We start from the raw sequence: 15,401 nt of genomic DNA, 5'->3' as shown, positions 1-15,401 counted from the left end.
CACGTATTTTATGATTGAAAAGAATTAGACTTTATTTTAAAAGGTATGAAATGGCATATTTCACGTTAGTTCTTAAAATGGATTTAATTTTAGATTGCTTTTAAGAAAAATATTTGTTTCAGGTATGCATGGAACCTCCGGGACAGGGGATGTCTCGGGATATAGAAAGACGGGCTGAGTGAGTGAACTTACATCTATTGTATTATATGTAAATTTTTAACCGGAAAAACCTCTTGTTTAGGAGTGTGTTTTGTAAATATTCATAAGTCAGATTTTGTTATGTAATAATGCGCTTTTATGGTTAATTTTAGCCTTAACACTGTATTGTGGGGCCCGAAGTAGCAGATGACGACCTCATAATGCAGTGTGGCGGTAGCATTTCCAGTATGAGCCAACTAGGGGTGTTACAAGTTGGTATCAGAGCATAGGTTTGGTAGATTTTTTGCTCTTGGGATTAAACAAAGGTTTTGAAAGTAATAATGATATTGAATTGTTTTGGCGAGGTTTGGGTTTTGTGTGTGCATTCATGTTAATGCGGTTTATGCTTTAATGTTATACCTGGTTTAGTTGTGTTGCTGAGTTGATATTGAATCAGAGAAGTCGGGGGCAGTATGTCGAATTCTCGAGGTGATGGTTTACGTAGGGCTATTCGATTCCCAGAGCTACATCCTTCATTTGATAAGTCATAATATTTTGTGCTAGAGTATCTACGAATAGAGGCACCTAGTCCAGATTTCTTCCGACAGCCACAAACTGCGATGATGCCTCAACAGAGGAGTTTTATTGATGCTGTGATGCAGCATAACCCACCAACATATTCTGGTTCTGTAGAGCCTGGAGTTCTTGAATTCTGGGTTGAGAAGATGGAAATGATATTTCGTGTTGTTTATGTTCCACCAGATCAACGAGCCAATATCAGGGCTTATTTCTTGGAAGGTCGAGCAAATCGGTGGTGGTTAGGTGAGGAAGATACGGGAGTGGACCAAGTGGATATGACTTGGGATGAGTTCAAAACAAAATTAAAAGTTAGGTTTACACCGTCACATGTTCGAAAAGCAAAGAAGCAAGAGCTGCTGGACTTGAAGCAGGGTTCGATGCCAGTCGAGGACTATTTTGTAAAGTTCAATGAGCTTGAGATGTATGTTCCTGACTACTTTTCCTATGGGCGAGATAGAATTGATCATTTTGTAGATGGGTTGCAGCAGAGGATTCAAGAAGCTTTATCTGTGTTGGATATCAGTTCGTTGTATGAGGCTTACGAGCTTGCTGCTCGATTCTATCAGAAGCAGAAAGTCAAGCAGAAGAACAGTGAGAAAGAAATGGGGTATCAACATCAGTTTCGAGATAAAGGAAAAGCTAGGGTGGAGGATGAGCCAAAGGGTAAAAAGAAGTTGTGGCAAATATTCAGGTCTGGGTCATCGTATAAGGGGATTTCAATTAAAGAACTGAGTCAAGAGAGGTTTCAACAATCGGGGTTTATTTGTCGATGTTGTGAAACAAGTCATTCAAGTACCCGTTGTGATAAAAGTTTATTGACATGTTTTAAGTGTGGTGGAGTGATAAAAAAACCCCACATCAGAGGGTACCATTGAGCTCCCCATGGTTAAGTTGTCATTTCATGAATCATTAGACAATGCATATATTTATCCAAGTATTTCACCTTCGATGTAAGCTCCAATTTTATTTGTGAAAAAGAAAGATGGAAGCTTGAGGTTGTGTATTGACTACCGTGGGCTGAATAAAGTAACGATAAAGAACAAATATCCTCTTTCGATGATTGATGATCTATTTGATCAACTGAGAGGTGCAAGTATATTCTCCAAAATTGACTTGAGGCTGGATATTACCAACTAAGGATTGCAGAGCATGATATTCCTAAGACAGTTTTTCGTACTAGATACGGTCATTAGGAATTTACGGTTATGTCATTTGGGTTGACCAACGCTACGGCTGTGTTTATGGAATTGATGAATCGAAATTTTCAACCATACCTCGATCTGTTTATGGTGGTATTTATCAATGATATCTTGGTATATTCTCCAGATAAAAAGACACATGCAAAACATTTGCGTGTGACACTAAATACACTGCGTGCGAGGAAGTTATATGCCAAGGTATCCAAATATGAGTTTTGGTTGAAAAAGGTTGCTTTCTTGGGGCATGTAGTTTCTGGTAAAGGTATCTCAGTAGATCCTTCTAAAGTTGCGGCAATCTCGGATTAGCCAAGACCTACCAATCAATCAGAAGTAAGGAGCTTTTTGGGTTTGGCAGGGTATTACCGAAGATTCGTTCTTCATTTTTCGAAGGTTGTGAAGCCATTAACTAATTTGTTGAAGAAGGACAAAATGATTAATTGGGATCGTAAGTGTGAGTACTCTTTCGTAGAATTGAAATATCGATTAACTTCAACACCAGTTTTGGCTTTAGCAGTAGAGGGTGAGGATTTTGAAGTTTATAATGATGCTTCGAGAAAAAGGGATTGGGATACGTCTTAATGCAGAATCAAAGAGTTTATTGCTTATGCGTTACGAAAACTAAAACCTCATGAAGAGAATTATCCTACACATGACTTGGAGATGGCAGCAGTTGTGTTTCTTTTGAAGATTTTGAGGCACTATCTTTATGGTGCCCATTGTAGAATATTTAGTGACCATCATAGTCTGAAATATATCTTCACCCAAAGAGAATTAAATTTAAGACAAAGAAGATGGTTAGAATTGGTGAAGGATTATGATCTTGAAATTCTATATCATGAAGGCAAACAAAATGTTGTAGCTGATGCCTTGAGTCGAAAACCAAGGCATAAGTTGGGTTTTATGTCAGTTGCCGATGAACTGTGTCAAGATTTAGCACGGATGGAAATTGAAGTACTTGGACGGGGCATGACGCGGGGATATTTGCAAATGATGCAAGTTGAGTCTGAAATTTATGATCATATTAGAGCGGCTCAAATGGAAGATAATAAGATGGTCGAGCTGGCTATAAAAGTTCAGTACGGTCAGACTCAAAACTTTAATATTGCTTCAGATGGGAGTGTTTGATTCCATGGGAGGTGGTGTACCCCAAAGAACCGAAGCGATTTGGAGCAAATTATGAGTGAGGCTCATAATACACCATATTCAGTGCATCCATGAGGGATTAAAATGTATCAAGACTTACGTCAACAATTTTTGCGGAAGGGCATGAAGAAGGATGTAGCCAAATCTATTGCACAATGTTTAAACTACCAAAAGGTGAAAGCAGAACATCATAGACCAATGGGGTTGCTACAATCTTTAGAAGTTCCGCTCTAGAAATGGGATTCTATGGCAATGGATTTTGTGACAGGACTTCCAAGGGCGAAGTCGGGAACAGATGCAATTTAGGTGATTATAGATATATTGACCAAGTCAGCAGTGTTCATCCTAGTATGTATGACTTGGAGTATGCAAAAGTTGGCCAAATTATATGTTCATCACGTGGTTAAACGACACGGTATTCCTGAGGTAAGCATATCGGATCCTGATCCACGTTTTCAATTTCGATTTTGACAAAAATGGCAAGAAGCCTTTGGTACTCAGTTGCATATGAGTACTGCATTCCATCCAATGACTGGTGGTCAATCAGAGAGAACTATCCGTATTCTGGAAGATATGCTAAGAGCTTGTGCAATAAAATTTCAAGGAAGTTGGGAGGACCACTTGGATTTAGTGGAATTCTCATATAATAATAGTTATCAAACAAGTATTGGAATGGCTCCTTTTGAAGATCTTTATGGACGAAAATGCAGGACTCCTTTAAGTTGGGATGACATGAGTGATCGACTGATATTAGGTCCAGAAATGATCGAAGAATTAAAAAATAAGATTCAAGTTATCAGAGAGAAGATGAAGATAGCTCAAGATCGCAAAAAAAGTTATGCCGATAAAGCCCGACGTGAAGGTCAATTTCAAAGTGGAGATTTCGTCCGGGTGAAAGTATCTCCAATGAAAGGTATTAGAAGGTTTGGAATTAAAGGAAAATTGAGTCCGCGTTATGTTGGACCCTATGAAATCCTCGATCAAGTTGGGGATTGGGCTTATCGGTTAGCACTTCCTAATTCCATGGAACGAATTCATAATGTGTTCCATGTATCACAGCTTTGTAGGTATGTCGCAGATCATTCTCATATTTTATCTCCGGATGAGTTAGAGCTAAATGAGAATCTTTTGTATGAGAAAATGCCTCTTTGTATCATGGACACAAAGGTTCGAACCATGAGGAGCCGAGATATTCGTATGGTGAAAATAATGTGGTCCCGGCATAGAGCGGAAGAGGCCACGTGGGAAGTAGACCAAGAGATGTTCAAAGCATACCCACATTTGTTTAATTAAGTAGTGTTGTTATGCGTTTGAATTTAGATTTCGGGAACAAAATTTTTTTTAAGGGGCAGTGAATTGTAATGCCCCGATTTTGGAGTGTATAAAATAACATTATTATAGCAAAAAAAATATTTTTATAATATTTTGGGATCAAGAAATTACTATTCTGAAACAAATTTTATTCCTATTTTTTATATTTGTTATAATTATGAAAACTGTTAAACGAATAAATATCGATGAGGATAAATATAAAATATATTATATATATTAATAATAATATAATAATAATAATAATACAGGTGATGAAGATGAAGATAATGTTTATAATAATAATGATAATAATAATAATAACAATAATAATATAATACTCCCTCCGAAAGGTTATCATTTTTCATTTTCGTCCGTCCCAAAACAAGGTTATCATTTCCTAGGAAGGCAGAAGAATAAACGCGAAGGAGAAGAAGGAAGAAGAAAAAAAGAAGAAAGAAAAAGATTTAGCCGTCCGATTTTGATTCCGACTTCGGTATTGTATTCCTTGTTATACGTAAAATTTAATTATAAATTTTAATATAAATTTTGATATTGGGGATATTAAACTAGAAATGCTTCAAAAAATTCATAATCAGTTATTTGGCTATTTAATCGACTAATTTCTTTAGCTGATAGTCTATTCATAATCCTAGCATTATATTTTGAGAATTTCGTATCGATCCGAGCCGAATTGAAAACGGCAGTGTACTGCACCTGCATGTTTATTCATATCTGTAAGTATTTTTATTTAATAATCGGGCAATATAAATATTATGAGATATAAGAGTTTTATAACTAGAATATCGTATTCTACTAAATATAAAAATTTGAAACCCAACGAGCTAATTATAGAAATTAGCTTTTGAATAAACAGGTAGCTCATGTGAATAATCATATAGCTCATATGATTTGAGTAAATAATGGGGCAGGTGTACGTTGAAAGAGATTTGGGTGAGATTGCAAAAGATAGGGAGTGTCGATAAGAGGTAAGCAATAATGAATTAAATCTAATTTTAAGAAATTAGGTTTGCATATTGCATGAAATTCTGATTAATATGTTAATGTGATATTATGTGAATCATTTTGTCAGTGCATGTATATATTTATATATATATGTGTGTGTGCGTATGCACGTGGGAGACTTCACAGTTTATGGTATTTGATAAACGTATTTGATCGCGTTGGTGAATTTATGAAAAGGAGGATAGGTGAGCTGTCTCACCAGCCCTTTTCAGTAAATTCACTTATTTGGCATGTTGCCCACATATTGCACGGTTTATCGGATATATATTATGGATCTATCGTCTAGTCGCCGTGTGCGGTAGTGCTAGGGGATGGCATCATTTGGTGTTAGGATATTCGACCCCGATGTACTGTAACACTTTGGCGATAGTGGACGATAGTAGTCGGACAACTGGGTGACTTAGTCGCACGGTCATTCAGGGATTAGACACATGGTAGTTGAGACGTATTTGGTCTAATCATTCGTGTTACGTGTTATTCCACTCATTGGACTGATCACTGGTGAGGTCTACCGGTAGTTTAGGATCATATGCGTAACTTTAAACGTGTTCCCGTTAGGGCGCGCGATGAGGATTAGAGTTTTCGGGTTTCCCTTGGGTGATTCTAGGTTGCACGGATTCTACTACATCACACGGGATATGGCTAGTCAGTGGGGGTCCTATCTTCGCTATCACAGACTATGGGGCGTCTTGTGGTTAACGGCAACAACATTCGGCTATCCATGTATTGATTGTGGGAGTCGTATTGTGGGTATATGAAAGTGACCGGATGACCGTTATAGTATTATGGGTTTATCAGGTCCTTCCTTGAGCCGAGGATTTTCCAGCTATTTATTGATGATGGTCTAGTGAGCTTGTTATTACGGGGCCGAGGTTATTTCGGCTGCTCACTTAGACAGATGCAGTGAGCCTATTATTATGGAGCCGAGGTTATTCCGGCTGCTCACGTAGACAGACGCAGTGAGCCTATTATTATGGAGCCGAGGTTATTCCGGCTGCTCATTTCGACGGATGTATATAGATTTGTGCATGTGCATTGTTGTCTAGTTTGATATCTTTGTTGCATCATTTCACTATTGGTATCATATGACACGTATTTTATGATTGAAAGGAATTAGACTTTATTTTAAAAGGTATGAAATGACATATTTCACGTTAGTTCTTAAAATGGATTTAATTATAGACTGCTTTTAAGAAAAATATTTGTTTCAAGACAGGGGAAGTCTCGGGATATAGAAAGACGGGCTGAGTGAGTGAACTTACATCTATTGTATTATATGTAAATTTTTAACCGGAAAAACCTCTTGTTTAGGAGTGTGTTTTGTAAATATTCATAAGTCAGATTTTGTTATGTAATAATGCACTTTTATGGTTAATTTTAGCCTTAACACTGTATTGTGGGGCCTGAAGTAGCAGATGACGATATCATGATGCAGTGTGGCGGTAGCATTTCCAGTTTGAGCCAACTGGGGGTGTTACACCTACAATTTAGGGATTTGTGTATACTGATTGTTATTATGTGTCTGAAGTTTCAAAATATATAAATAAAAAATAAAAGCAACTCCGAAAAAACTTTGATCCTAACTTCTGTTTAAAATTTCATCCAGAGTCTAGAAAATAATTGGATGCTTGAAAACTTCAATATATAATTCATATAATTCTAACTGCTTCATGTCTGAAAAAAAAGACCCATTCGTAACGAAGTTATTAACCTTCGAAAACTCTAACATCCGTTTTTTTCGCCGGAGACATTGCACAACACGTGCGGTGGCAGAATCAATTTCGCAGGGGAGAGATGGTTGTTCAAGATTGGCAACCGGCGGCTGGATGAGTCTTCGAGACTGGCAAACAAGGGGCGAGCAGAGGCTTCGATTTTGAGTGAAAAAAAAATGACCGAGTTTAGGCAATTACACCGAAGTGGGTGGGTAGGGAGGACTAAAAAAAAGAAAATGAAAAAAGAAGTGCAGTATAACACTACCAAAAAAAATAGTTTTTTACTACGGTTGAAAAATCATAACAAAAAGCCTTTTTTCATGCAATATGTGTATTTGCTACGCCTTAGTGATGGCTTTTATCCGTAATGTATACTTACGTAACGAATGTTTTTTGCCACGCATGTTTTTGTAACTATTACTATCGGTCAACGCTCCATACGGCAACGTTTTTCTTACGATGTTTGTGATGAATTTTCCCTCGTAAAGAAAAGTCCGGCTTTCGGCGCGTGTGACAGTTTTTTGGCGATATTTGTTACGAAAGATTCTTATGTTACAAAAAACTTAGAGTGACCGTGGGTCCAAGTACTATTTTTGTTACGATTTTTCGTTATACCATTGAATCCGTAATAAAAATATACTTTCTTATGGTCACGAAATCGGTTGTAACAACAAACATCTATAAAACACTTTTTGTTACATCATTTCAACCTTTTGTTACGTCATTGTACCTGTAATAAAAATTTCCTTTCTTATGGTCATGCAACCGGTCGTTACAACAAATATCCAAAACCAAATTTTGTTACGTCATTTCATCCTTTTGTTACGGAAAAATAGCGTCTTTTAAAATAAAGTAATTGTGATGCTATGGATGTTGTCCGTAACAAATTGACCTATTGTGATATCTCTTATACTGAAAGAAGTTCTGTATACAACTATATTATTAATATCGTGATCGGCTATAATTGCAAACAGTAGACAACATAAAATCTGAATCCCAACATAGGATATTAACATAACAATATTTATCGGTCGCATCTAATCCATAGGTAGTTCACATAGCAATAACAACCTACCATCCAAACACATCTAGGGCATGCAATCCATAAGGCATATGGGGCAAAATATTAAAGAATTGCTTGATATGCTTCAGGAGTGGCGCATGAGCTGCAATTCTAACCAAAATAAGGTTTGGTATAAGTCATATTTCTTTTAATTTTTGGAAGTCATTACATGAAAGGTGTGAAAGTAGATCTGTATGTCCTTGTAGTTCCACTCAATAGGACCTTCACCGACAACATAGTGAATGGTAGTCACCCAGTAATGGTAGGCAAAATAAGGGGTGTGTCCAAAACTGATGCGGATGTAACAAATACCTTGACAAGGAAAAGTGTGTCACCTACAATATTCACAAGTGAAATTTTTTAGTTTGTAATTCACCATAGATATCAACACATGTTCGAATATATGTATAACATGTCATAACACATTTGTAGTGTAAACTTCCCAACTCATACAACAAGGGTATGTACATTCATCCATGTACTATAATAATATTATTCGACCCATGAATTAGGCACCAGAACACACTACATTCTAACTTCCTATGTCATTGCAACTCGAACTATAAACCAGCCATCCACTAATAAAACCTAAGTAAATGAACATATCATGTACAATATTAATTATCATTTATGCACTAAATATGAGATAAGCACAGAATTGTTCGTTATACCAACATAGCCATGTGCCTCTATATTACACATACATAATGACGAAACTTCCGTATATTTCCAACTGAAATCTTACCAGACTCAATAAAACCATGATCATATGCGCACTATGATACCTAAAACGGTCACAACATCGACGATGCGGTATGAACATCATATTGAATGATTTAAAAGAAAAAACATTAAGGCACAATACAAACTAGCTTGGCGCAGGGGGGCAGAGCAAAAATCCCTCAGCAACAACTTTCTTCTCTCCGGTATGAGATAATAAAAGGACACGGGTGGCAACCTACAACAGACATTGCAACATTAAGTTACATGGTTTAAAATTAGTAGTCCTCTCATCTTCAAAACCTTTTATCATTTTTTTATTTTTCATTGGTATATGATATGTGATTGCGACAAGAAATTAGGTGAACGGCCTAACAAACATTCACGTGTGATTATTATTAGTTAATTGATATAATGTAAAAATTTTCAGGTTATGGACACGGAAACATCAATGAGAAGAACCATGTTTTCAAGAACTCAATCAATTTGCGGATTGGACCCAACCAAATATCTATACTGTCCATGACCATTGGCATGCTGGTAACTACACTTCAATTGTTGCTGCACAAATTAAGTGACCCATCCCTCTTGTTTTTTAATAAATAAATCGATTTCAACGTAGTTTTTTTTTCAATTAACAACCAAAAATTGTAGAATAGTGGATCCTTTATGAAAAGAAGATTTGCTGGGCCCCGAGATGTAATGATCCAGGGGTTGATGGTTGGAACGCTGGACATTACTGATAACATATGGAGACGCCAGGTAATTAATTATGAATAATATGTTGAAATATTTATGATAATTAATCAATGATCATGGAAGAAACCTTTTATTATGATTATGATTGAGGGCGTGTTGGGTTAAATGGTGAAACAATGAAATTGTTCACGGAGGAAAGATCCAAGAAAGTGCAATGGCAACCGCTTCCATGGAATAACAACATCCCCCAACCCCTGTCTTGGTACAAGATGATGGTACAAGATGATTAAATCAAATCAAACATACAATAATCGACATTAATTAATTCATTCCATCATGTGAGGGTGATGATAATCATATTATCAATCCATCCAGGGTTACTTCGACGCCTGGGAAGGCGCGTAAGAGTTCCATTTTCAGATAGGGCTGGAGAATCAACAAAGGTAGGTTTTGTCTCATTGCATATATTGTTAATTTAAATTTTTTCTTTTTCCTAAAAATGGATCTTCTTGTGCATATTGAAGTTGACATTATGATTTTAAACTTAGCATCCCCATCCCTTCTGTCTTTGATGAATAATTAGCCTCCACCACGACTTTGTTCTAGCCTCATTTACTGTGTTATAATAACAATTTCTCATTTGAATTGCATATATCAAGAAAGTTTATTGGACAAGTACTGTAAATAAAATGTAGCAATCTTGTAATGACCTAATTCTGAAAATGTGCAATTCCTATGTCACTTTAGGTTTTTAAAGATTTCTTGCACAATTGCATATTCTAGATTATGTGAATTCCCCAAGGTGTATATGAACATCTTCTAGTTTTTTATTTTTCATCAAAAAATAGTGTAGTCCCCTTTAACAAAATGACCGAATAGAGATGTCTTGATCACTTTTTCAGATCTCAACTATATTGTGATTTCAACATTTCTACTCTTGTTGGGTAGGTTTTTGACATTTACTATTTAAAATGCAACAAGTCTAGAATATGAGTGTGAATCTTATCTGATTTTTTTACTGCAGTTCTTGGTAGAAATGCATTTGAGATCATAATGGTGCACCAAAAAGATGCTAGTCTGAATGCAAAAATGGCAAAACAGGCATTTCCAAGATGGATATGGAGTTTCATGTGCAAGATGGATATAAAAGACAGACATATAATGAGAAGAAGATGATAATGCATGTTATGTGAAAATAAATACATATGTTCATGTGAGGATAATGAATGGGATGATAATTGATAGGTCACTAATTGGACTATCTAATAAACCACAATTGGAACACAAATAAAGTTGGACTTGGAACAAAACTATGCGAACAAGAACCAGTCAAAACAAGTGATATCATTAGTCAATAATTAGACTAGATAGAGCAAGATTAACATTTGAATTACATAAAACTAAAAGAAAGGATTACAAGTGTGAAATGCTATTATTTTGATGGGAACGAAGCTGACTAACTAACGACTAACCAAGCACAGAGAAGCAACTAAAATAGGCTATATATAATGACAACCGTAGATTATTTTAACTATGTAATGTACCACGTACATAGTAAAAAATGAAGTTTAACCTAAACAATCTGAACTGACTAAGCCTATTACAATTACAATGAGATTGATTAACAAGGTAGGCTAGAACTAATTAAATTTGCAGCAACAACTAAGATATTCACATTACAAACTAAACTGGTTGTTGGTTCACTAAACTAATCTATCACACATCAAACTAAACTAATTTACAGCAGCTAAGCTAATTAACAAATGAACAGCTCGCCTAATTTAACTTAAGTCCACAACAACAATTTAACTAAAGAAATGGTAGAACAATGTCAGGACTAAGGAAAGAAACAATTTAATATTAATGAATGCAACAACAATGAGTACAAAATTTTTTCAATAACAGACAGGTAGACAATGAAGAAGAAGATGATAATGCATATCATGAGCATATGTATAAATATATTCATGGAGTTAATTAGATGTAGTTAGTTACGAAAACCATGTGTTTGTTTTTCTTCTCCATTCGACACATACATCATCTTTATTATACTATTCAGAAATTGATTCACTACTTCAAAAATTATTTTGTTTTCAAAACACTTATTGACTGGTAGAATTTTACTAAAGAAACTTGAATAGTCTGAATTACACCATTTACAATTCAACAATTTATGGCCTTCGCACTATAAATCCTTAAACCACAAATCCTGTGGATTTTTAGGTTCATTTTGTACTTTAAATCTTATTAATAGTTTGTCCAGTTTTCAATTTTTTATTTTTTTCATTTCATACATACACATTTCTTTTATTAATTTTTTGCAAAATCATATCTGAAAATGTGGTGATAAAAATATTGAATTATCTTCATTATGAAGTTGAGTTATTAATGAAGAGACACATTGAGAATCACTTTGATAACAGTCCTATCTTAAATTTAGAATTAAAAAAAAAAAAGTAAATTGCACAGGGGCAAGGCAGCCCGGCACCGCAAGCTCAAATATGAAAATCAAAACAAAATATAGTTAAAAATCCACCCCCACACCTTTGTGAAATGTGAGAGCTAGTACAAGATATCATAAAAGAACAATATTTACCCACAAAGAAAAATTGAAATTGGGCTCAATACCTATGCTCACACACAAATTGTAACGATGAGGAAGAAATATGTCCATATCTAAAGATACTCCCCAAAGCAGAGCTCTGTATCAACCCTAATTCGAGTTCTCCGTACAGGAAGAGATAAAGAAGTGAATCGACACCAAATAATACTTGAGGAAAGTTTAAAACATTAACTGAACGCCGGCGCCGGACTACCTGCTCAATCCCACAACTATGCGCATCGCATGGCGAAAGAAAGAAGAGAGTCATCGACATTGGAGAGGACGAAATATTATGCCATAAATTAGTCTGATTTTTCTAATTACTGGAAAGAGAAATGTGATGTCCTATATCTCTAGAAGCGTGTTCATTTTGTCTCTTGAGTGAAAGCACACTTGCGTTTTTATCTTCTTCTTTTTTTCTTTTTTTATTTTTTTATTGCAAAAATTTAGTTTAATTAATATTATTTTGACCAGTTGTTATGAAAACTATCATAACTAATGTTATTTTGACCGAAGTCTACAATCTCCCTATTTGTTATATATTTTTTTGCATAACTAATAAACTAAACATTGACCAGAAGGACATTTTTTGTCACGGACATTCACGCAACTAAAACCACTATTTGTTACAATGTTGTTGTCATGAACCCTCGGGTCGTAGTGAAAGGCCATTTTTTTTTTGTAGTGTAGGTTTTTTCAAAGAGGGACTAAATTGTAACAATTTTGTGGAAATGAGAATTTATATCCAATTGTTCGTTAAAATGTTTATTATTTTAAAACTTCAAATTTAATCTAAACAAGCCTAGCAGGCCATTTATAAAGTAGTGAACTAAGTCTGTGATCGACTTCTAAAGAGTTGGGCCTTTTAACACATTAGCTTATGTTGTTAGTGTCATTTCATGTCATGTGTGAACCAATCCACTACTGTTAGAAATTTGCACTTGCATATTTGGTGCACATGTTGAATGGTGCTAGCTACTGGAAAAATGTAGTTAAGGCTGATAACATGAAAATAGAAAGTGGAGTACACAATGTTCGGCCAAATTAGTAAACAATATAATCCTCGTGCATGTTTATTATTTGCACTCCTCAAATGATGTTAATGTCTTTATATAAGAAATAAATATACTAGAAAAAATGATTATGATGTAATTAAAAAATAATAATAATAATAATTATTGTTGACGAATAATAACAAAAGTTTCAAAGTTGCCCGCGTAAGGAAAAAAAAAAGATATGTTTGGAGGATTGATGGTATTTATAAAGTTGGTGGTGAAATCAAAATTAAAAACGCTAATGCTAAATCATGCCCTCCTACGAACTAATTAGCCTCAACTTGCACGTAGATAAATGAAGCTGTTGATTTCATTTTCTTGGTAGAAAAATAAGATGTCTAATAGGTAGGGGAAATTGCTAAGATATATCAAAATACATTGACAGTTGCTTTAATAGCAACCACAAACATTGTCTTCTGCTTATTTGTGTTATATATATATATATATATATATATACACTTTTGCACATTTTATCTTGTCTTAATATTTTTTATAAAGCGAAAATTTGTCATGGTTACTTTTTGAGTACATTCTGAATAAATTTTCGGCTCAAATTAATAGTCTGCAGTAATCATTAAGGTAAACTACATTAGTCGAACCACTTGTGACAAGAAAGTCCAAATGGTGTCGAGGGGTATTAAACCTATGTCCACATGATCACGGTGCACCTCTCACCTATGACGAGTGTGATTTTATTTTTAATTTGAATATTAGTTTAGATGTAATATATTTTTAAATGAATTTATATATATATATATATATAGAGACAATTGCTATTATTACATATTAAAAAAAAAATAAAACGAAAGTTCTAAAAGAGCTTACAAAACTCTTATTGAATATAGCTCCCGCAATGGATTTCTTCATATTCTAATTAGTGACATATATATATATAGATATAGATATATGTCCTTTTGTTACTATATTGTTTGAATTAAATTAGTATGATGTTGATTTAACCTGTTAGCATATATCACTACAAGAAAAAATCATTTTTGTAATAAAATATTTTTGTCTCTAAATCTACTTTTTCCGTTACTAATGACATTAGAGACTGAATTAGGAACGAAATTACATTAGCTATGTGAACTTTAGGGACGGAATTCCGTTACAAATATATTATTTTTTTGTAGTGATATATATATATAAAACAGTCTGACGCATAAATAAAAATATATGATACTACAATATACAACATAACATATAGACTAAGTATATATATATATATATAATAACATACAATATATAAAATATTATCTATACGTGCTGCCGCCATCGTATACATGAAATAAAATGGAGAATAGAGTAGAGCGTTAGGTATGCGAAACATTACGGGTGTGTTTGTTTAAGGGATTGGATTTTAAATACACTATTCATCTCATTTTTTCCTTAAGAAACATCAAATCAAACACATATTTTTCATTTTTTATATTATACTAAAAATTAATTTTACATTAAAAATATCACATCAATGCTTATTTATATCACATCATACAACTATTCAAATTCAAAATTTTTAGTTATAATTAATTATAAGTAGAATGGAGAATAGAGAAGGAATGGATGGATGGATGAAAGGGACAAAGCAAAGGGTATCGCATAATTGCACGTTTTGGTTCTTTTTGAAAGAAGAATTATATCGAAGCTTTTTCATCTTTTAGATTTGATGCTTTGACTTTTGTGCTCTCTCCTAAAACTCTGCTCTTTTTGGATTTAAAGCTGCCTCTCTCTATCTCCACCCACATGCCTTGTTTCCTTCAAATATTTCTTCTTCTTCTTTCTTCGTCTTACTATTATTATTATTATAAATAAACGAGCATATATAATAATATAAATTTGAAAAGCAATTTATGTCATCATGCCACATTAAACTTTTTGCTAAGCTAGATGATGCATGGCTACTATTAAATTAATATTTTTGTTGTTATATTATGTTATAGCATAAGAACAAGTTCAATTGTTTAGTTAGTTCATTGCTATATTACCGTATCACCGTAAAAAAATATATATATATATATCAATTTTGTAACGATAATTTTTCGTTTTTAAATTTACTTTTTTCGTTACTAATTATATTAGAGACTGAATTAAAGATAAAATTACGTTACCTACGTGAACTTTAGGCACGAAATTCCGTTACAAATATAATATTTTTTT

General features: G+C 34.1%; 1 protein-coding gene across 1 annotated transcript; it reads left to right on the top strand.

Moving 5' to 3' along the window:
* The first annotated feature begins 758 nt into the window (after positions 1-758).
* Positions 759-3,041, top strand: LOC127240962 (uncharacterized). Its single transcript, XM_051259835.1, has 3 exons — positions 759-1,380; positions 2,044-2,178; positions 2,758-3,041. Exons 1-3 carry the CDS (start codon positions 759-761, stop codon positions 3,039-3,041), a joined length of 1,041 nt encoding a protein of 346 aa, XP_051115792.1.
* The last annotated feature ends 12,360 nt before the right edge of the window (positions 3,042-15,401 follow it).

This window comes from Andrographis paniculata, unplaced genomic scaffold (genome assembly GCF_009805555.1).
Source record: "Andrographis paniculata isolate CXL003 unplaced genomic scaffold, ASM980555v1 Contig80END, whole genome shotgun sequence".
In the NCBI taxonomy this organism is placed as follows: domain Eukaryota; kingdom Viridiplantae; phylum Streptophyta; class Magnoliopsida; order Lamiales; family Acanthaceae; genus Andrographis; species Andrographis paniculata.
The sequence above is the reverse complement of the archived record's forward strand: the minus strand, read 5'-3'. Positions and strand labels throughout refer to the sequence as shown.

Coding starts and splice junctions, on each gene's coding strand:
- LOC127240962 (XM_051259835.1), top strand. CDS start 759: ATGATGCCTCAACAGAGGAGTTTTATTGATGCTGTGATGCAGCATAAC. Junction 1,381..2,043: donor GGTGGAGGATGAGCCAAAGG/GTAAAAAGAAGT, acceptor TATATTCTCCAG/ATAAAAAGACACATGCAAAA. Junction 2,179..2,757: donor GCATGTAGTTTCTGGTAAAG/GTATCTCAGTAG, acceptor TATATCATGAAG/GCAAACAAAATGTTGTAGCT.